The 23,610-nt window shown below is 39.0% G+C and overlaps 1 protein-coding gene across 1 annotated transcript in view; it reads left to right on the top strand.

Moving 5' to 3' along the window:
* The first annotated feature begins 492 nt into the window (after positions 1 to 492).
* The window catches only part of ARHGAP8 (Rho GTPase activating protein 8), a 61,338-nt gene continuing 38,220 nt past the window's right edge, over positions 493 to 23,610 (top strand). The window contains exons 1-5 of the mRNA XM_086610515.1: positions 493 to 529; positions 5,279 to 5,416; positions 16,131 to 16,218; positions 18,961 to 19,092; positions 22,577 to 22,663. Coding sequence (XP_086466641.1) covers positions 493 to 529; positions 5,279 to 5,416; positions 16,131 to 16,218; positions 18,961 to 19,092; positions 22,577 to 22,663 — 482 coding nt within the window. The remainder of the gene's footprint in view (positions 530 to 5,278; positions 5,417 to 16,130; positions 16,219 to 18,960; positions 19,093 to 22,576; positions 22,664 to 23,610) is intronic.

Genomic DNA, 23,610 nt, shown 5'->3' with positions numbered 1-23,610 from the left:
ATGGAGTATATTCTTCATCAGAGAAATAAAATTAAGAAAAAGTTAAGATGATGTATGTTGTTTCCAGAAGAAAATTAGTCTGCATTTCTGATGTTTATCATTAAAAATGCGTAATATGTAAGTATTTTTAGAAAGAACACTTGACACCTCCCACCCCATCCCTCTCCCACAATAAAACCAAATCAGTTAGTTGAAAGTCTTTTTATTATACATAGCTTTTCTCTTTTGGACTACTGTTTTAAAATACTTCAATAGCACTCTGTGTTGGAAGAAAATGGTACTCAAATGCAGATAAGCTGATTCCTCAGTGGCAATCGGGCAGTGGGATTTGGAGGTGGGGTCATTTTCTTTTTAAATCTGTATAACGTGTAAAATACACCACATCGTGATGATAGCTACTTTTGTTTATTTTTGTAGGGTTGACCCAAGGACCGTTTCATCCTGCAAGAATCACTTAGCAAGATCTGCATAGGCTTGTTCCTAAGGGGAAACATGTCTGAGATTGACTATGAGAAGTTAGCTGAAATAGGTAAATATTTTTTATTATACTTCAAATGGCATCTGTGTAGAGTTAGAGGTGATTTAATAGAGCATCTTCAGTAAGTGAGAGGCTTCACCAACATTTTGTAATACTTCTTGGAGCAATCCAGTATGAGTTACAGCCACTGTACTGATGTGTACCCTATTAAAGCCATTAGGGTTGAAGGTTAGTTTAATACATGCAGCTTTTATGAATTATTGGTAGATGTTCCTACTGCAATTCTAGGCTATTGGAATATCACCATCATCACATATTGTGGCACAAATGGGAGTCATTACTCCAAACAGACAACTACTGAATGAGCATAGAGATTGTTATATTGCATGTTATCTCCAAAGATGTTAGTTGAGCTGAGCAATATGACCATGGCATTAGAGGCCTCATCATTTTGAAAGATCAGCATCACGCTTTGTTTTTTTTTTTCCTTGAGTTTTTGAGGATGCCAGGCTGAACCCCAGAGCAAGAGTCTTCCAGAGCTTGCTTTTCCCTGCTCCCCCACCACCTCAGTCTCCCTTTCCCTGTCCCTCTCCGTAGCTCTGATTTTTGCATGTCACGACTTTCAGCAGCAGCAGGCTGGCCTTTTTACTCCTAGAGACTGATTCGAAATCCACTGAAAGCAATTTTCCTCTCAGCCTTGGTAAGCTCTGGATCAGGCCCCTCATGTTGTCTCCCAGCCTGAGTTAAACAGTGATACCAGTGTGAGTAGTAACAGATGATCCTCTGCTGTAGCTCGTGGAGCAGGGCAATAAACTCCCCTTATCGTTTGCAGGAGAAAAATGGAGCTGAGGTCTCCCTCAGTTTGGAGCAATGAATCTTCTTTTATTTGTGTTTATTAGAAAATATCTGCTGAGGTCCAGTCCTCTTGTTCACATGCTAAAAAAAAAAAATAATAAAGAAGAAAGAGAAAAATAATATAATTATCTTCATAGGTTAGAGTTAAGGAGCTTTTCAGTATATATGATTACTGTTGGAATTTCTTTAGTACCTGCAAATAGGTGCAGTACAATTGGGTGTGCCTATTTACTTGACTTCTCTAGTTCTTTGGCACATCTCAAAGCCAGATAGCTTGATATCTATACTTTGTTATAAATCCCTACCCCTGCGTTTTGGAAACAGGACTATTTTTATGCATAATACAAAATAATTTTTTACAGAAGGAGTTAGACTCTGCCTCTCTGTACCAAAGTCTGTAGTTAACATCCTGGCTGTTTCTGTTGTGTTTAACTTGCATATACATTTCACTTTCAATAAAGCCTGTTAAGTTTCAGTGGATTATAGAATCATAGAATGGTTAGGGTTGGAAGGGACCTTAAAGGTCATCTAGTTCCAATCCCCCTGCCATGGACAGAGAAATCCTCCACTACACCAGGTTGCCCAAAGCCTCATCCAACCTGGCCTTGAACACTTCCAGGGATGGGGCATCCACAACTTCTCTCGGCAACCTGTTCCAGTGCCTCACCACCCTCAATGTAAAAAATTTCTTCCTTATATCTAATCAAAATCTCCTCTGTTTCAGTTTAAATCCATTGCCCCTTGTCCTATCACTACACGTCCTTGTAAAAAGTCCCTCTCCAGCTTTCCTGTAGGCCTCCTTTAGGTACTGGAAAGCTGCTAGAAGATCACCCCGGAGCCTTCTCTTCTGCAGGCTGAACAACCCAACTCTCTCAGCCTGTCTTCATAGCAGAGGTGCTCCAGCCCTCGGATCGTCTTCATGGCCCTCCTCTGGACTCGTTCGAGTAGCTCCATGTCCTTCTTATGTTGGGGACTCCAGAGCTGCAGACAGTATTCCAGGTGGGGTCTCATGAGAGCAGAGTAGAGGGGCAGAATCACCTCCCTCGACCTGCTGGCCATGCTTCTTTGGATGCAGCCCAGGAAACGGGTGGCTTTCTGGGCTGCCAGTGCACATTGCCGGCTCATGTTGAGCTTCTCATCCACCAGCACTCCCAAGTCTTTTTCCTCAGGGCTGCTCTTGATCCATTCTCCGCCCAGCCTGTACTTGTGCTTGGGATTGCCCCAACCCATGTGCAGGACCTTGCACTTGGCCTTGTTGAACTTCATGAGGTTCTCCCAGGCCCATTTCTCCAGCCTGTTGAGGTCCCTCTGGATGGCATCCCTTCCCTCCAGCATGTCTACAACACCACACAACTTGGTGTCATCTGCAAACTTGCTGAGGGTGCACTCAATCCCACTGTCCATGTCTCCAACACAGACGTTAAATAGCACTGGTCCCAGTACTGACCCCTGAGGAACACCACTCGTCCCTGGCCTCCACGTGGACATTGAACCGTTGACCACAACTCTTTGAGTGCGACCATCCAGCCAATTCCTTATCCAATTAAAATGCATCCAATTAACTATTTATTATGGTAAATAGTTCACAGCTTCAGCTTCATACCCCCACAGACTAGCATTTTCTATTTCTTTTTCTCTCTCCCCTTTGCAACTTTTTGTAACTTCAGGTGGTTACAGTGCTCAGACATGAAAAAAAAGCCCCTGCTAAACAAAATAGTGTTTTCCTTGTTCTGAGTTTTAACATGACTTAAATAAAAGGAAAAATTGTGAAAGTCATATACTGCGTTAGGTTTGTAGTATTCTTCCTAGCTCTTGGGACAAAAACATTCTTTAAAGTGAAAGAATACTTTTCCAGGTAAGATGAGTTTAGCTTTTTATATATGAACACTTTTAAAGGGTAGAAAAATACACGTTTTTGACATAAAAATAAGAATTTAAACTATTTTGTGTGTATGAAGAAGACTCTCATGGTGTATTTCTAGAGGCAGATTTTTTTTTTTTCCTATAGGACTGCTGACTTATTTTCTGAGGAGGCTTTAATGTGAATTCAGACATAAAGAAATGTAAAAGTAGTACACATGCGTGGAATCATACACACAGTTACAGTTGGGGTTTGACCTTGATGATTTACGCCTGTGTTCTTGACAAAGTTGGGAGACACCGATAAAGAGGAAGAAAGCTGATAAAAAGGAAAAGGGAGTGTGAGAAGCTGACATTTATCTTAGCAGATAGGAAATAATGCTTTTTTAGGCGTAGCCAATAGCAAAACTAAAACAGACGTGTGCACTACTGGTTGTAACCAATGATAACTAAGCAAAGGGCACGTAGACACATCATGGCTGGAAAAATAATCTATAAAAGCTGGTTGTAAATTGTAATAAACGTCTCTGGTATCACATCTACGGAGTCTGTGCGTTTCAGCCGCCGTGCACATGATCCGGACTCCTCACTCCCCTTTGTCTTTGAGAAGCCCAGCCGTTAGTGGCATTTTTCATCCTCATGAAATGCGTTTTTGGTACAAATCATGTTAAAAATAAAAATGAGACAATAAAGCTTTCATGTGGCTGTTTATAGGATAGAAAAATATCAAGAAACTGAGTGAAAAGCGTTCCAAAATATTTAGTGAGAGTTTTTCTCTAACATTTATTAGCTACTGGCACATAAATCTGACTGAAATCAATACTTAATATATTCTCTCTGCCCTAGTGTGTCTTGTGTGGTGGTCAAGGCATATGAAATATGCAGATGATTAGAAGGCAAAATATTCTTTAAGTACTTTTTATAGTGACACTAGTAAAGTTATAGATAAAATTGTTAATTCTACCTTATTAAAACTTGCATGATAAAAAGAGATGGGTGATGTACAGGGAATGGTGCACCTTATCAGAACATTAATTTTTCTCTTTACATGTGCCTTTTCTTCTCTTAAGCCACGAAGACGTTTGTTAGTGTGTCAACTTAATGTTACTCCCCTTAGCTTCTAGAAAATATTCATTTAAATAGTGTAGATTAATGACAGTCATTATCCCAGAATCTGTGTTCATTTGGATAGGTACTTACAATCAGCTCATTTTGAACCTTACAACAGTTTGGGGAAAAAAAAAAAAAAAAAGCAAACCAAACACAAAACAAAACCGAAAATCCTTGGAACAAGATTGATTGACCTTGTGTTGCTCATTTCAGTGCATAATAGATTTTAATTCTAGGATCTAGTGCAGGATCTACTAAAGTTGGAGGAAGGATGCCCGTTGATTTTTTTTTTTTTTTTTTGGGGGGGGAGTGGGCGCTTTTGAGCAGAATTTTACACCTTTGTTTGGCCTCTAGCTGGAGGAGATGTTGGATGGACATTTGGGTGCCTTGTCTACTGCAAGTTTAGAAGGTTAAAGGATTTCAAGGAAGCAGTGGATTTTGAGAGAGGCGAGATGGAGATTTGTTTGCACTCTGCTGTGTTTATGCAAAGTAATGAGTCTGTTCTCAGAGAGTGTTGACTTGGGGTGTTAATGTGGAGTAGCTGTCAATGCACATGTTAGCATACTGAAATTTCGACTTTCCCATTTGGACAACCTTGGAAGTAAAAGGCAAGAAACTGTAGATGGGTACGACAAGCAGATTGTGGGAGCGTAGGAAACGACAAGACAACCCCAGCAGCCGTGAATAGCAAGGTCACAGCTTGCCAGCTGTCCAGTCATTGTCAAGATTTTTGTGAGCATCACAGCAGATAATAACCTTAAGGAGGATGTGAAGGTAGCTTTGAGATATTAAAGGGTTGCTTTTCCCACACATAGCAAAGGATAAAGAACAAGTAACTAATCTGAAACTGCAACAAACGATGATGAAGGCCTGTGTTTTTGTCAAACAGGTAAAATTCAACATTTCAATAATGTATCAGAGGCAAAAGTTTTTCTTTGTTCATTAGCACTTAAGCATTCTTGCTTGCTCCTTTAGAACTGCAGAAAGATGAAGCAGAAGATACACAGTCAGAACAGCAGGAAACATTTGTGTCTCCACCGCTTGAGGATCCTGAGTTAAATATCAATCACCCTTACTATGATGTTGCAAGACATGGCATCATCCAGTTAGCAGGTATGTTTGGAAAAATGCTACAGTTTCACACTTACTGGACCCCTTACCACATTTTTCTTACTGTGCTCTTCAAGGTGATGCACAGAAATCATGTTGATGCTTTCAGCCTTCATCCTGAGAAGCAGCTGAATAGTAATATGTGAACGCAGAGCTTTTCTACAGATGAAATATGAGCCAAATATTTGACCTTAATCTTGCTTTAAAATATAACTATAGCAATGTATTATAATCTAAGGCCTAACTGTGGCTTTATCAGGTCTGTACTTTTATTTATGATAAGCTGTTTTGTTTTCTGAATAACCTGAAGTGCTGAGTAGCCACAGGTAGTCGTTTTTCTAGTCTGCCCTGCAAAGGGCGTGCAACTGTGAAGAGATTCAGGTTATTGTATAAAAACTAATACAAGGCAGAAAGGAAACTGTTGACGTGAATCTTAACTGTGTTTATCACCTGACTTTCTGTTGTGACATGGAGAAAAGCTATGGGTACATTGAATATTGGGTCACTTGATGTTTACGGTTATTTATTTTTAAAACATTCTGGCAATGTGTAAGACAGGCAGGCATATTTATGATATAAAAGCACCTCTTTAAAGTATGCATTGCGTGTTTTTTGTCCTTTTGGCTTATTTTTGGCATCAATGTGCTTGTCAAAACAGCATTAATAATCACAATCCTGAACTAAAGAAATGTATACAATAAGAAACAAGTAGTGGTATCACAGAATGTTAGGGATTGGAAGGGACCTCAAAGGATCATCTAGTCCAATCCCCCTGCCGGAGCAGGACCACCTAGATCAGATCACACAAGAACGCGTCCGGGCGGGTTTTGAACATCTCCAGAGAAGGAGACTCCACAACCTCTCTGGGCAGCCTGTTCCAGTGTTCTGTTACCCTTACTGGGAAGAAGTTCTTCCTCATGTTTAAGCGGAACCTCCTATGTTCCAGCTTATATCCATTTTCCCTTGTCCTGTCATTGGATGCCGCTGAGAAGAGCCTGGCTCCATCCCCATGACAGTCACCCTTTACATATTTATTTAACACTGCTCATCCTAATGAAGTCTAAGACTGTGTTATGCTGTGCACACTTTTTGTACCTTATGCTTCAGTGAGCCTAGATTGTGATTTTTCAGGAAAACAATGAACTGAGGTTGTACATATGTACTTTTCTGAATTCGAGCCATAAACAGGGTGTCATCCAGGTGAATATGAACTTTAGCAAAACCAATCCTCTACTGAGGTATGATTGACTGTGGCAGTGACATCTGTGGTAATTGGACTTCTGACTATAGAGGGAGGAGAAATCTACCCATAGTAACTTATCTTCTTGAAGCTAGTTAGATATATATGAAAAAATATACCTTATATGTTATATAATATATATATATTATATATATAAAAATAATTACTTTTTTAGCTTCTTCAAAACTAATCCCCCAACATAAGGCTCAAATCCATAAACAAGGGAATAACAGATTCACATTCTAATGATACAAAAGCTACTACCTGCTAACCCACTATGATGTTTCTCACTCAAGCACCAGTTTGGGGATGGGGGAAATACCAAGGTAGAAAAGTCGTTACTGAAACCAATGAAGTCAAACTGACAAAGTGTGAAACAGACGTGTTAGCAGACGCATAGGATACACTAGAGTCACTGTAACTGTCCACCTAAGAACCTCTTCCATCTGCTGTGTTAGGCAGTGCTACATGATAATGCTTTAAAAGAGATCTTCAAGACTTTTTCTCTTGCTGGTATACTCAACATCAAATTGTGATGGGCCATGCTTACTGCTTCAACTTTAATCATGCATAACTATTTAGTAAATGTTTGTTGTTGCTCCTCATTTTTCATTCACTTGAAGCTGCCCTGGCAGTCATAAGCACTTGATATTTGTCTGGTTTAGCTGGTGTTAATTCTAAAGGGTCCTTGTATGTTTATTTTCCTTGGAGGAACCATCGTCTCATCTGCAGCTACGGGCAGAGCTGCTGAGTGATGAGCTGAAACCCCTGAGTCTGTACTTAGGCTAAGCTCCTCTTCTCCATCCCTCTGTACTGGGGGAAAGGGGCACAAGTTGGCAATCTTATTGGTTGGTCAAGGAGAACTTACTACGGCATTCCCCACTGATTTAAATAAATAAATAAACATTTACTTACTAACAAGGCAAACAAAAACTATAAATTTCGTAGTCTCAGGAGGACTGTCATTTGACTCGGAAAAGTTAAAATGATGGGGGAACTCAGAAAAGGGGAAAATTTTGGAATGAGATGATGAAATATACTGAAACAACTCCTTTCAAAAATTCATGCTTTTGCTGATGGTGAAACAGAGAACGTGTGGTAGGGACAGAATGATAACCAGCCTGCCCCTTCCTGAGCAGTCCCGCCTGACTTCATTTCATGCATATGCCTTATTCCTGTGTTGGAGAATGTGAACATGCTTCATTATAATGGAGTGAAAGCCACAGTGTGTTTTAGAGTGTGTAGCTTCCATAGTTTCATCTTGGAATTTGCTCCATATATCTGTGTTTGCTTGGAACAAAGTCCAAACATTAGGTATACTCCTGGTTTAAATTAACCAGAGCTAATGGAGCTCTTCACAAGATGAATCTTGGCTGAAATGTTGGATTACCTCTTGATGGTTTTGTCCTTAATACTGCAGTCCTTTGTAGGGAAAAGAAGTCCCCTAACCATTGCTTAAACTCAGAAAAGAGTGGCTTTAGCTGCCATTTCAGTAAAAATTATACGATGGGGTTTTGCAAGTCTACTGGACAATTTTAAATGCGAAGCACAAGCCAGGAGCCGTGCTTCAGACAGCAGTCTGCATCCTCTAAAGCAGCTCTGATGCTGAGATGTAAGAGGACACGCAGAGGTGTGCATATGAATGCAGAACACAGGAAAGGTGAAATAATGATCCAAAGACAAACTTTACCTCCAAGAAAAAAGATTTCCCTGTCCCCAGTGTTAATTGGCGTTGAGTCAGGTTTGAGTGTTTTCTGAGTTTAGATTCAAGCGAGGAAAGGATGAGCTCTCCAGATCACCTTCCCATCTTGGAAAAGGGCAGTCCCTTTTGAAACAAATAATTCTTAAATGATTTGTACCTAGTTTGCAATGGTTTTAATCTCTTTGAATAAGACAAAGTATAATTTCAGTGTTTGGAATGGCTGTTTTAAAGGAATTCTGAAAGCTGTTCCTTCAGTTTTAATTCTGTGATTGAAAGACAATGACATGTATTGTTTGAAATGATTGAAGAAAAAGAAAGAATTCAGGTGAAAATATTTGCAGTAATTTATCCATCTCTTACAGTGATCTAGCTTCCAACAGTTATTTAAAAAAAATAATCTAAAATTCCTTCTTGCTTCTTACAAATTAAAATGACTTATACCTGCTTTCCATAACAATAGATTTGACTACAGCAAAGGAGATTTTTTTGAGTTATATTCATACTGTGTGAAAATACAATTAATTAAATAAGAGTAGAGGACATTTTAAAACGATGTAAGCTTTATTAATTGTTTATTAATTACAAACTGATTTATGTCACAAATTCCAATGTGCAGCTGACTAAGCATATGTAAATGGAACAGTGCTGCAGTGCTGGCTCGCTTTATTCCTATTTTGAAGGAGAAATTTCAATCTGTTGTTGAAAGAAATTCAAGATTATTTTTGTTTGTGGCAAAAAGGAAGGGACGTATAAGCGTCAAACTTCCTCATTTTCTACATTCTGCTTCTAAAATATGATAGCTGACAACTTTTTGCAGTATATTTTTTTTTAATATGTGCCTATTTAGTAGGACTCTGTTTCTGATGCTTGTGTTTTCATTAACTGCCAGTGACATCCTTTTACGTATTAGGCAAAATTTTTTAATGGAATCAAAATACATCATTGTTTTTAATCTATATTTCCCTTCTTAACCTTTTGTTGCTTTTCTAATTATATTTAAAGATTTCAGGTATCCAGCCCTGGGACTTTAGAGACTGTCCATATTTATCTTCAAGATTCAGTTGATTTCACGTCCCTTTCTGATTTTGAACCAGTGCCTTAGAAACTGATTAGAATAGTATTATGTAGATCAGACTGTGAAAGGCGAAGTTGTGATTTAGTTTTTGTAACATGTAAGGAGAAACTGTAGTGAATTACTTAGTAAGCCTAAGACACAAGTCTCAGTAATTTTCAATCCATCTCCTTGACAGCTTTGCTACTTCTTGCAATACCTTCAGGAGCAGACCTGTAGTCTGTAAATTGCAGTGCCACAGGAAAGAACTGGGTTTAAAGATTTTTGTTGTTGTTGTTCATTTTTTTTTATTTCCAAAGAGTATTCCTGAAATCAGTATTTCTGACATTATTTCATGAGTACCCTTTTGGGGAAAACAACAAATCCACTGGAGAGACCTAAGACTTGGTAACTTTTCAAGCAGGAGAAGTGAAGGCTCTGGTTCGTAACCTATTTGCAACACAAGAGCAGGTTTTAATGTGGGCTTTGCACTTTACAAAGCACGTCCTAACTATTTGGCTGGTAGTGTGTTTTTCTCTGAATTGTTATGAGAGGAGGTCCAAAATAAAGGTTAATATCAACAGCTTCCAGCTGCAGTGAAGAGGGAACTTGCCAGAGTGACAGAAGCATGGGTTCAAATCCTTTAGGCAGGAATTGAACTTAGATTTTCCAAATTCTGCACCAGTTTTCCTCTTGTTTCTTTCTCCAGCTATTTTCTTCTCAGAATGTGAAAGGAAGTAAATCCATATTTACTACATTCCTAGCTTTGAGCATCATACTGTAAGTCATAGTATCTTTTTTAAAGACAAAATTGAGTTAATTATATCAAAATATATGGATGTGTTTCTTGTTGAATCTGAGGAAATATAACGGGTCTGCTTTAAATATCCTTTAGTAGAGCAACAGGCTTGCTAAAATAAATGATGGCTCAAAGTGCCAAATTCAAATGTGAATGCAAACTCAATTTTAGATTTGGATATCCTCACGATATACCATAAGTCATTCTACATCTGAATATACCTTATTAAAAAGAAAGGCCTAGCACTATTTCCCCTTTATCAAGTAAATGTAAATTACATTCCCTTTCTGTTTGACTATTCTGCTGTTTCTTTGCCTTTCGTTAAATTTTCTTTCATGCTTTCTGTGAATTATCAAAATACTTAGTTTTGCATCACTGCAAGCAGTTTTGATTTTTCAGTGCCCGTTTTAAGACTAGACCGTTGTTCTAGTCCAGAGAGTCAGCCAGATAGAACTGAACTGACATTAGAGAGGTTAGCATTAGGAATGGCTTTACCTCATCCTTATTTCAACTTCTTTTACATACCTTAAGAGAAGCACAGATTAAATATAAATAATTAATTACATCAAAAAGCAAGCTGTCCCTTTGCTTTTAGCCGATCTGAAAAAAAACGTGTTACAGTAAAGTATTTTTCTTAGACAAATTTTAAAGAAAAATTGCTCATGGAGGAATCTTTGATGGGGAATCTTTGCTTTCTGGGGGTAGTGAACTAGATTCCTAATATAGGAAATCTCCTGAACATTCATTCATAGTCATTTCTATTTTTGAAATACATCTGAGCGTGTACTTGATTTTAATAGCAATTTTAGCACTTACCAAAATTAGCCAGGTGCAGTACAGATGCAATCAACTCGCAGAAAGTTGTCTTCTGAATAAACAGGTGGACACAAGTGGAATCCAGAGAAACGAATGAACTTCGTGAAATCAAAACTAATTGGCTCTTGGAATTTAGAGTTGGTGTCATTCTCCGTGTTTCCTTGGTGAATCTGGTCTCTGTCCCAAAGGATAAACATTACAATGGATATTTTAATACTTCATCTTTAAGCTGGCTAATATGTGTTGTAATATATTTTCATATGATCAGCTGAGGTGATCGATGCCAGGAGAAAGAGGACTCAGATCTCTACAGCTAAAGGTATATGCTTCTCCTGGTAATGTTGAGACTCAGCTGTGTTGTCTTGGCTGTGCATTTCTTAACTGGCTAAGAAGTTTGCCATTATGGATGGGCAGAGACCCATAGTGGGTGAGCTGTGGGTGTGTTTTCTGTCCATTAGTCAGCCTAGGCAAAATGCAGATGTTTCATAATGGCTTTTTTGCGACACCGTATTTCCCTGAGTTGTGGAGAGTAGAAGGAGGCTTGAAATCACAGTTTGTCTCACCATTTAAGATGGTGTGATTGAGGTTTAGGGTCATTTTCTCTAGCTTAAATTCTATTAAAGAAACAAATATGTGAGCAAGTGTTTTCACTGGTGTGGCAAGTCCCTTGAATTTTGACCCTGCTTCTACTCCCGTTGAAACCAATGGCAAAACTTCTGTTGACTTGAGGATCTTGCTTTGCTGTAACGTGATAATGACAAGCTTCAGTGAAGCAAAATGATACTTCACTTTTCACTTATAAAATAGTGATGTTTAGTATCATCAGAACAAAACGTCTTAAAAAGTCATGCTAAAATTAGAGCACTGAAAAGATCTCATATGCAAATTGGAATGAACTGTGTCATTTGCAGGAAGCAGTTAGGAAGTCCTGTGCCATCCCATTAAAAAATCCATCCATCTTAATTAAAAAGTAGAACAATCCCCTTTCCCACTTACCTTTCCTGCCATCTTACTGTAACTTTGTTTTTCTTTTCCTACTGCAAAGTTTGATATCAAAAGCGGTGTGTGCTTCAGTGAAATCCAGATAGCAAATAGCTCGTCTTGTAATATGCACAAATCTCACTCTGGACAGTGCACTCTACACACGCCTCTTTACTCACGGAGCGCGGAGGAGGAGGCTGGCGTCACCATCCTGTGCTCCCAAGAGTGGCTCAGCGCCCAGCACAGCTGATAGTCCTGAGGCTGCCTGGGAATGTGTCTGCATAATAGCAAGTGCCTGATCCAAAGGCAGGAGCCTCCTACCCATGGGCAAGAGAAGTCCTTTTCTCTGCATGAGATCAGAATCTGAGCCAGGGATTTTTATAAAGGTGTAGGTAGGTGGCCATAAGAGTGTGAGTGCCCAAGCAGTTAAGACACTCAGGCTTTGGGAATGCCTCCTGAATATTTGGAGCTCAAAACCAGTGCAGAAAGATAAGGGGAGGAGCACGTTTTCCAGAGAGGGTAGAAGAAGTTATCGGCTTTCATCTGGAAGTGTTTGGTGGCATTAGACTATGGAATGAAGTGAATACAAAACTACGTTTTTGACCTGAAAGCAAAACATCAAGGAGCAATGCTGAATTGCACTTGTTTTTTTGCTTTGTCCCCTGTAGAAAATGAGGCATCTTCCATTTCTGTCTTAAGTCCAAGTAGTAGGGAAATACGGGTTTTGTTGGATAAAAATATGCTCTGTGCTGATTTAAAGACTGTCCTTTGAATGTGCAGATAACTGCCACTCTTCACTTTACCCTTCAAACTGCACTTTCACGTGTTTGGTTAAAAATTCTATCCTCAAGGTCATGGCATTCAAACTATGTCAGACTGGGAAGCAAATGGCTCTAGCAAATACGATGGGCATTTCCCAGGGTGCTCAGTCACAGACCTTCTGTGGAGGGCAAGGGAAGTCTGCTTCTGTTTTGATCAGCACGTCGTGTCATTTTAAAATTTGATGTTGTTCAAAACATTATTGATGCCTATCAGGAAAGAACAGCCTGTTTCCTTTCATTAGTTGTCATCACTAACGGGAAGCTGGCACTGCTTTATGTAGTTTTTTGTGGAGTTGAGGTTCTCGGTCGCCTTTTCTGGGTTGTTCTTGTTGCCTGTGTGGCATTGCAGGGTGGGAGAACAAGGTGGTCTGCTCTGCTGGTAGTTTTAAGACAGTTTCTCTGCCTCAGTTTTTCCCATTATTGAAACTGAGCAATTATGTTTGTTTATTTTCTAAGTGTATCTCTTTGCAGTCTTTTATAAAGCTGGTTTTTTTTTTCTGGCTTTTAACTCAAGCAGTTGGATGTGACCAACAGTAACAATTAGTGACTCATTAGTAAATTAAATTAGTAATTTAACTGGAAATCTTTCTTACATTTATTTTGCTCATAAAAATGATTGTCTCTTACAAATAAAGTATTCTACAGTGCATTGTAACACAGCAATTTTTTCACAAAAAAGTCATGATGTAGAGAACAATTTTTATTAATGTTTTAATTTAATTTTAGTACATAATTCATATTAATGCATGTCACATCATAATGCCTTTGTAAGTACTCTGAGGATATCAAATAAAACACTTAAAAATAACTTCACAAAATAAATTATAGTCTGTTTAAGAACAATATGCAGACATACCCTGGTGCATATAATTGTGTTGTTGTGCATATTCTTCCTCTAGTGGTGCTCAAGCACCTTATTTAACCCTGGAGTCAGAGTTTATTTTTAATGTGGGAAGGGACACCAGGCCTTGTGGGATTAAAAAACACCTTTGAGAAAAAAAGCATAAAAATAAGCAGTGAGCCAAAAGAGCAGGAAGAAAGAACCAACTAGCAGAGAAAGCTATGTTCTGGAAGTCAAAACTATAAGACTAAAGTGATAATTACCAAAATTCAAGCTGATTTAGATGTTTAAAGGATGTTAAAGTAAATAGCAAAAGGTTCTTTGGTTGTATAAGAGAGAAGTGATCTTCTGTGAAATGAGAGGGGTGGCCATCAGAGATAATCCAGCTATAGCTGTCAGACTAAATTAATACTTCATCTTGTTTTTCAGTAAAGACAATGATGTTGACATTATCAGGAAATCTTTTTAAGTCCTGTATGTTCATCTGCAATTTATTGTCTAACTTTTGCCACCTGTGTTTAGGAAAGATGCATTCAGATAGCAGCAGGGTAGAGAATAGCTAGGTCAGGGAAGAGATAGAAGATCTAACTTGTTTACAAGCAGTAAAACATGCTGGAAGGGGAGATGATCATTGTCTGGAGAGTCCTTTGGAATTGTAAATAGTACTGAAGGAGAAGCACTGCTTCAGCTCAGTGATGTCATCGTCACATGAACAAATTTGTACGTTTGCTGTGACTTTTAGACTGGAGATGAGAAGGTGGTGTGTTAGTTGCCAAAGCAGTGCGCAGGAGAAGCAAGAAACAGAAAAACCTAACTGGTTTTGAGATAGAGCTCAAAAAATCAGTGGAAGGATTATGTGGTGCAGTTCTTGGTGATAACACAGGCTTGGAACTGATAATGCAGAAGATGACTCCCAGTCCATGTTCTTACAAGAAAAGTCATGAAGCGTTAATCTCACCTCTTCCCTCCCTTTTCTACACCTCCACCTAAAATTAGATGGGTTTAAATAGACGTTGTCCCATCACGACAGTTGAGCACAACTAGGTAGGAACTGGACAAAACAAATAGAGGATTTTTTTTTCTTAGTGTGCAGTCTGTCAGGTGAGGACAGTCGCCTCTTCCTGAGCTGAATGAAGGAAAGCATATTACTGGCATTGGTGGGTTTTCATGGAAAATGTGTGTTTGTAATGCCGGGAAGTGTTCTGTTTGTTCAGATCAAGTAATTTGAATCAACTTCAGTAATACAAATTCGAACAGCCTAAGAAGTGATCTTGAAGCTGTTCTACCCTGTTTTCATAGAAATGCTCATATGTTTTTATTTTTTCGTTAAGTGACTCCACTACAGATTTAACTTCTCCCCCTTTACTTTTTGAATTTATTTATTCGTTACAGCTGCTTACTTAATTAAAGGTGAAAAGGGAAAAACAGAATTATAAGGAATCTTAAAAAAGCCAGTTCTTAACTTTATTGTTCTCCTACTGGTATCGAAGCCAAACTTTGATGTTTTAGTGGCAACCGAGGCAAGCATTAAATATTGTTTAGTTTGAACATTGAAATTAGACCAATAATGTCTGCAATACAAATTCAGGCTAAACATTTTCTGGGATGTTTCTGTATTGCTTTAAAAAGAATGGTATCTTTCATGTAGATATATGTTAAAATCTTAACACCTCACAGTCTTGTGACTACCAAGTTACCTTCAGTTATGAGCATGACTTAACCTCTGCACCTGGCTTTCCAGACAGTGGAACTTGGGTGTGGGATGTACATGGCATGAACACCACCCATGTCTATACAGAGAGCGTGAGTGAAGCTGTCATGAGTCAGAGTGTAAATGAACTTGGGTGCAGCAATACATGCTTTGTCAGAGGAACTAGGGGATGGACATTTAGGGACCTTCAGGTTATGAAAGGCATACTTGTATGCCTTGCTTATCATATTTTAAATGTGATCTGAATGTAGCAGTGCTTCTGGAAAAGACTAGCTAAGAAAGCTTAAGCTGGTTAAAAAACTCTTAGATGTGTGGCAAAGCAGATTCCCAAAGTGCTTCTACTGCAGAGCAGTACTCTGATAAATTCCAGAAATAACGTATGAAGAGTTTGAAAATGGGTCACTTCCAAGACTACTAAGGAAAGCAGGCCTGTTTTCTTCCTCAACTGAATGTTGCAGGAGAACTTCAGTGTTCCCTGTCAGGAGCTGAGCACCACCAACCACCTTTGCATATGACTTTCTCGGCTTAGCTTCCTCGTTTGCCCAGCAGCTGCTTCATTTCACTGCAGTGGTGGCCAGATTGCCTTCTGTAGTCAGCGTGTGATTTCACAGAGAAGTTTCACAGTATGTTTTGAGTAATGATGGGAGATAGAGGTAGTCCCAAATATCAGAAGATACAAGCCATTTCTTCAGATCACTGTGGTCCCATTGTGTAAGTAAATGAGCATTGTCTTTACTGACTGTTTTGTTCACTAGGTGATGACAATTCTGGAAGGAAGGTGATTACCTTCAGTTGCTGCCGTATGCCCCCCTCCCATCAGCTCAATCACACCAGATTGCTGGAGTAAGTTTTTCTCAATCTCCTGAATGGATTACTTTACATTTTGTATGTGAACATTTATTAGTGTGTTTCCAGGTGAATGAGCTTTCATGGAGCAGAAGCAGGAGGCAAGGAATGAAATGAAAAAAGGATCTAAAACCTACTAGTGTTAACATTAAGTGAATGAGATGTGGATGAAACTGCCAGAGTTACTTCACCTAGAATCTTGACTAGAGGAAGCAATTCACTGTGTAATGAAAATAACTTATCTTGATTTTTATTAACGAATTCCGATCATATTTTAAAAAAATGAATTTATGATGAGGACCAATGAACGAGAAATTTTAGTGGTTTAGTGCTCCATACATATGTTCTCATGAGTAGCAGTGTTTGCCTTAATTTGCTATACTTTCTCCTAAATCAGTCAACAAGAGTGTTACTTAGTTATTTACATCTTAGTGGTTTCCCTCTTTTATAAAAATATCTGTATTACGTACAGTATATTATACTTAATGTTTTCATATGTATCTCACTTTGTAATGTTCGGGCTTTTTGTGTTAAAAGAGCTTGTGAATACGTAAAATGACATTCTTCCTTATAAACTTGCTGCAGCAAGGTACCAGGACATGTTTCTGCCTTGTAGTTTGTCACTACAAGGAAATCTGTTCTGCCATGAGAGTCCTGTCCCTATTAAGCGTTTTAAACCTATTTGTAGTTCTTGTACAGTCTCCATTGCTAAAATATTTGAGCACCTTTTCAACCATCAGTACCCACCACTTTTGGAAAGGACTGAGGTGCTCTTATCTCAACTTGTCAGAAAGAGAGAGATTAGAAAGCAGGTTATTTTAAGAAGTGTGTTTGAGACCATGTTGCTCCAGTTGTATGCTCTTCAAAGCTAAGGTATTCCCACAGCCTTAAGCCAGAGCTTCTTACGTAGCATAGAGGGAGTGTTAGCGCCTAGGAGGAAGAGCCACACTAGTCAGCTCCTCACCTAGAGGAGCTACCTGCAGTGATTAAAGGGAAATGCCAAAGAAAGGAGTGCGACAAACTGCGTTGCTACCAGATCTAAGAACCCTTCCTCAGTTCTGCAAGGAGATGTGTTGATGGAACTAGGATTTCCAGCCCTTAGATTCTTCTGGACTCAAACATTTACATGTGTTCTTGTGTCTGAGCCCACACCAAATTCACTTGGAAAGTCTGTGCTGAGAGAACTGAAAGCAGGTGTCTGAAAGTGAAGCTAGCAATATAACTCTCAAGTGATCTACTTGTGGGTATTTAGACCTAGATGTTGAGTTTTGAGCAAATACTGAAGAATAGGCCTGGATTGGTAAGTGTTTTGTGATGAAATCACTTAAAGAATTGATTTGGTAAAACTTTTCTGTCCCTGCAATTCTGTTATAGCCTTGGAACAGGTAATCAACTGTACAAAAATACTGATTATTTTATGCCCACAAAACTCTCTCAATTATTTTTAGAAGTACAGGCTTTCCTTTATGCAGTGTGCCAAGGAATTTACATGCTGTAAAATGAAACCTGAGGAACTTTGTATGTAAGAATATCTGCTTAGATATATTTTCATTTCAAACACTTTTTAAAAAATTGAATGACTATTACTACTACTTCTTCCATTAAAATACCATTAATACTTTAGTCGGGGATCAAAACAGCATTGTATTACTTATAATGGCAGTCCTTGTCCCAGGCTATTTGCAGCCTAAGTTTTACAGTATGCTGAGGGAATAAGCAGAAAAATGAGACTGTGGGAGTACAGTGTAAGAGTGAAATCATGGGCTTTTCCATGCAAAGGTGGGTAGTCAGAATGTCCTTGATACTTTCAGATAGCCACAGCCCAATAAATATGGAACATAGAACTGCCTATTTTACTGAATGAAAATTGCTTACATACCTTTAAGAGCAATAGCTGGGGCTCTGTCGCAGAATAATAAGATAACATTGAGAATGACATGAGAAAGTTGAAATCTGACACAGCAAGAGATGAGGCTGAATTGTGCTCCTCCATCATTGCTTTATTTGAATCATTGAGCTGTGTAATAGGGCATACAGTGTTCTCAATTGTAGGAGAAAGGGAAGAGAAAAGCATCTTAAACCATGCCATAAAAGAATGAACACACAGAAATCTGCTTATAAAACATACAGTATTATTCCAAGATGAGGTAAGCAGTGTAGTTCTTTAAATTGGTTTTAAGGGAAATGATCTATGAATGCAGTCCTCATATACAAACAAGGGAAAGGCAAATATATTTAAGAAAACAGTTTACAGTAACAAGTTGTAATTGACAGTAATTAGGGCTAATGGATTTTTCAAGAATTTTAAAAGTTTTAAATTGAGAGGAAAGCCCAAGATTTGTTCTTTATTTCTTTGGAAAGTCAAAATGTGTGCCTGGATAAAAGGAAGGAATTTACAAAGACTAGAAGAAAGCAAAATAGAAGTCGCTGTTAGTTAAATTGCATCTTTTTTAAGTTTTCTTGGAAAACATAGTCCCATGTCTTCATCTTTTAGTGATTAATGAGCACCGTAGTTTTTGTAACTAAATACGTTCTTTCAAATTTCAGGCTTTGCAGTCATGTGGAATTATTGGCAACACTGCCACTAGAGGAAGATGTTCGATAAATACATGGAAGCAAACATGAATTTGCAGTCACTAGCATTCTGTGCAAAAATAGCACATTTTGTTTCTCAGTTACTGCTTTAAAAATCTCATACAGTAAACTGTCTTAAAACTAAAATGTTATCTTTCTCCTCAGGTACTTAAAGTATACTCTGGACCAGTATGTAGAGAATGATTATACGGTTGTCTACTTTCACTATGGCCTGAAGAGTCTGAATAAACCATCTCTGAAATGGTTACAAACAGCCTACAAAGAATTTGACAGGAAGTACGTCTCCAAAACATTTGGTTTACTCTTTAGTCGTGTAATGTCTGTAGCTTCCATGAAGGAAGCGTGTCTTTCCTGATCTGCCTGTAGCTAACCGAGTTCGTTTTGCCGTTGCAAATTCTTGTCATGATATCGTTGCTGTTGGTTCTCTTGTAAGTGCCTTCTGTGCAGTACTAAGACATGGCCTGAGTGCTGCAGTGGTTATCCAAAGGTACAAAAAGCCTTGGGAACAAAACCAAGAGCCATTGCCTTTTCTGTACGCTATTTAACAAGGTACCTGTGACACCTTATTAGTCATCACTCTCCATTATCTCACAGTTGTGTTTGAACCTTTGATCATCCCAAGGCTAGATTGTATAGAAAAAAAGGAAAGATTAGTTTTTCACAGCCCGTATCTCACAGCCCTTGTGGCCTTTGTTGGTTGTTATGTGTCAAGCCCTAAAGGGAACGCTGTGCTTGTATATGCCTGACCTTTGGAGCAGCGACCGGCTGTGACTCATGGCTTCACATTTTAGTTGGTTAGGGTGCCTTCAAGGCCAAAGCTCGTAGATAACTGGCATTTTAACATAAAGTCCTGATGTTTATTCTCTGAAAATGCATGCTTACAGTTGAGCTGAAAGTTCCTGTTGAAGTCAGTTAGTCTTGTTTGCAAGTTGTCTCTCAACTTACTTATTTGTAAGTTGTCCTCAAGAGGGCGACATGACTGAAAGCAAAAATATACACAAATAGCTCTTTCCTGATAGTGAGAGTACGTGTGCATGTGCACTTTAGAATCATAGAATCATAGAATGGTTAGGGCTGGAAGGGACCTTCAAAGGTCATCTAGTCCAACCCCCCTGCAAGGAACAGGGATATCTCCAACTAGATCAGGTTGCTCAGGGCCTTGTCCAACCTGGCCTTGAACGTCTCCAGGGATGGAGCATCCACCACCTCTCTGGGCAACCTGTTCCAGTGTTCTACCACTCTCATAGTAAAAAAATTTTTTCCTAATATCCAACCTGAACCTACCTCCCTCTATTTTAAAACCATTACCCCTTGTCCTATCATAACTGGCCCTCCTGAACAGCCTCTCCCCATCTTTCCTGTAGGCCCCCTTGAGGTACTGGAAGACCGCTATAAGGTCACCCCGGAGCCTCCTCTTCTCCAGGCTGAACAGCCCCAACTCTTTCAGCCTGTCCTCATAGGAAAGGTGCTCCAGCCCTCTTATCATCTTCGTGGCCCTCCTCTGGACCCTCTCCAACTGGTCCATGTCCTTCTTATGTTGGGGGCTCCAGAACTGGACACAGTACTCCAAGTGAGGTCTCACAAGGGCAGAGTAGAGGGGGAGAATCACCTCCCTCGACCTGCTGGCCACACTCCTCTTGATGCAGCCCAGGACGCGGTTGGCCTTCTGGGCCGCAAGAGCACATTGCCGGCTCATATTGAGCTTCTCATCCACCAGTACTCCCAAGTCCTTCTCCTCAGGGCTGCTCTCGATCCATTCACCACCCAGTCTGTATTTATGCCTGGGATTGCCACGACCCAGATGTAGGACCTTGCATTTGGCCTGGTTAAACTTCATGAGGTTGGTACGGGCCCACCTCTCCAGCCTGTCAAGGTCCCTCTGGATGGCATCCCTCCCTTCCAGCGTGTCAACGGCACCACACAGCTTGGTGTCATCGGCGAACTTGCTGAGGGTGCACTCCATGCCACTGTCCACGTCACGGACAAAGATGTTGAAGAGGGTCGGGCCCAACACAGACCCCTGAGGGACGCCACTCGTGACCGGTCTCCACTTGGACATTGAGCCGTTGACCACTACTCTCTGAGTGCGGCCATTGAGCCACTTTGGGCCATCCTTTGGGGGGATGGATCATACAAGTCTGATTTTTTTCTATGTCAGAGCTAGAACAAGGAGCAAATATCATAAAAGATGCTGTGAAAAATATTATCAGGTGTTTCTAGACTAGACTGGGAAATAAATGCCTGAGAATTTCACAGCACACCCTGCTTTGAAAATTGAAGTTGAGATATGCACGGCACCTTTTGGTGGTCTGGCGCCAGAGCTCACACTCTTGTAGAGAGTCTCGCCCAATAACCTTCTGAAACTCTGAAACCCACTAAGCAAGAACGTGAGGTTCAGACTTCTTATGTATGTGTGTTGGTGGTCAAAGGAAAGAGAAAACAAAGGAGAGGACGGTAATTAGCTAGTGTCATGAAAGCAAATGCTCAACAGGAATAGCTTCAAAAGAACAGATCTTACTTTGAAAGTTTACAGCAGAGGCTCAGTAGTCTTGTGGGTGTTTAATTGTAATCTAGCAAACTATGAAGTATGTAAACTTCCACAGAAGCAATAGCTTATGCCAGTTGCTTCAAGGTGCCAAATAAAATGGTAACTTCAGTAAAGCAACTCAGGTGTTTTGCTTGTTAGTTTTTATTGTCGATTTTGGGTTCTTTTCCACAGTGATGCCAACTGTGCAGGGATAGTTGTTTGCTTGTGTATGATAGTGGCTTTGTGAAAACAGTGCCTTTTTCATTCAAAGATGTCTGGACACAATTAAAACTCAGAAAGAAAAACTGTGGTAGTTGCTGCATTGATCCCTTTTTCCTCTTACCATAACCTGTTACAAGAAGGTTTTTTCTTAGGCATTCATGATATTTTTTTTCCCATGATCATTGTTTTTCTTACAATGAATGGTGAACACTTGGGAGCGACGCTCCCTACTGGGAAGCAGACTTGAAAAAGTAATAAGCAACAATTTTTAGATGTAAAAGCAGAGTATTTCATGATGCATTTCTCAGTTTCATTTTGCAATAACGTTGAATAAGAGCAGAGTCTTTTTGTGCGGCCTGGTTTCCATTTCAGTTTCAGCCTACTGGAGTCTCTGGTTTATGTATCATGATATGACACTGTAGAATCAAGAAATGCTGTAATGGAAAAAGGTTTTTGTTTTATGCAAAGGGAACCATCCAATATAAAACAGTACGCAGTTGGCTTCACCTTTAGTAATTACTAGCAAAAAAGATAAAAGTAGTGGTAAAAATAAAAGATTAAGTGTAAATTTTACATCTGAAAATTTAGATGTTTTCTCCAAAATGAAACTCCTGTAAGCAGAAAATAAAGGGAGATGAAAGAAAGGAATTTTTTTTATATCACAGAAATTTTTGTAGACTCTTCATTCTTGTCTCTTTTTTTTTTTTTTCTCAAGTTGCCTGATTTCCCTTCTGTCCCCCTAATATTAAATCTATGAGACAGCAGACATTGGTTAGGAACGTAATAGTGTTATCTCGGCCTACTATTGTGTCATCAAAACTGACCATTTTTTTAAATTGGTTTTTTTTTTCATTTTACATTCAGTTTCTTCTGAATTAGGTCTTTTTCATGTATTTGAAAAGAATGCTTTATAATGTTCCTGTAATAATACCTCCCATTCAGTTGTAGCTATTCAGTTCTGCCATCTATGATATTCAAAAGTCTTCTAACGATTTCATTTTCTTTTCCTAGGTATAAGAAAAACCTTAAAGCACTCTATGTTGTACATCCAACCAACTTCATAAAAATTCTGTGGAATATCTTTAAGCCTCTTATAAGGTACTTGGCAGTTTATTCAACACGTTTTCCCGTTTAGTTTAAGTGTGGTTTGTTCTCTAATAAGTTGCTTTTAAAAAGGCTTGAGGTAAAATATGTCGGGTAATGGCACAATAGCCATTTAAACTGTCTTGAACTAATGAGTAAGGTGAGCTTCAGCTTGGGTATGAATAATAGGGTAGAGTTCTTTTCTTTCTAAGAAAAGGGAGTCTCAATTCATAGTAGTTTTACTGGTATGTTAAAGTAAATGTCACTTTAAAACACAGTTTTTCTGTGGACCTTGAATGACTTTTTTGTCCTGTTTGACAGCACTTAGCACAATAGAACTGAGTCCATGACTGGAGTTACTAGGTGGTACAGTAAAGCAGATAATAAATGGTTAACCTTCGGTCTGATCTCAAGTACTGAAATGAATAGGAATGATACTACTTGTGTGTTTAAAGTTAATGGATAAGCCCTGAAGTGCCCATAAGAATTTGAGATGGAGGGTATAATGATGAAGGTAGATGTATTTTAGTGGTGCATCCTTTTCCTTTGCATAGTAAAAATTGATGCTATCTACAAAGAACTGGCAACCATGGGCAGGTATTGCTAAGTGCTAAGGTGGCTAGGCTTCCTTAGCTTCTGCTCCTGAACTTCCGTCACTTTCAAAGTAATTCTAACATTTTTCAGATTGTATTATGAATGTCCTCAGGGTTCAAAGGGCGAAAACAGCTTATCTTGAGAAGCATGATGAATCAACTACAAATGTCCAGTACAGTAACTTGCAGTTGACTCAGTTTCTGACTGGTAGAAAGGTAATTAATTAAAAAAGAGAAGTTTAACTTCTAGATAGATCAGAATGTGTAAGAGGCATGTGAAAATAAAAAAAAAAATATATAGTTACTAAAAATCATTCCAGAATATGCTGTTCTTGAAACAAGATGACTGACTATAGATCTTTATTTTAA

This window comes from Tauraco erythrolophus, chromosome 4 (genome assembly GCF_009769465.1).
Source record: "Tauraco erythrolophus isolate bTauEry1 chromosome 4, bTauEry1.pri, whole genome shotgun sequence".
In the NCBI taxonomy this organism is placed as follows: Eukaryota; Metazoa; Chordata; class Aves; order Musophagiformes; family Musophagidae; genus Tauraco; species Tauraco erythrolophus.
This window is presented reverse-complemented; position numbering and strand designations above follow the sequence as displayed.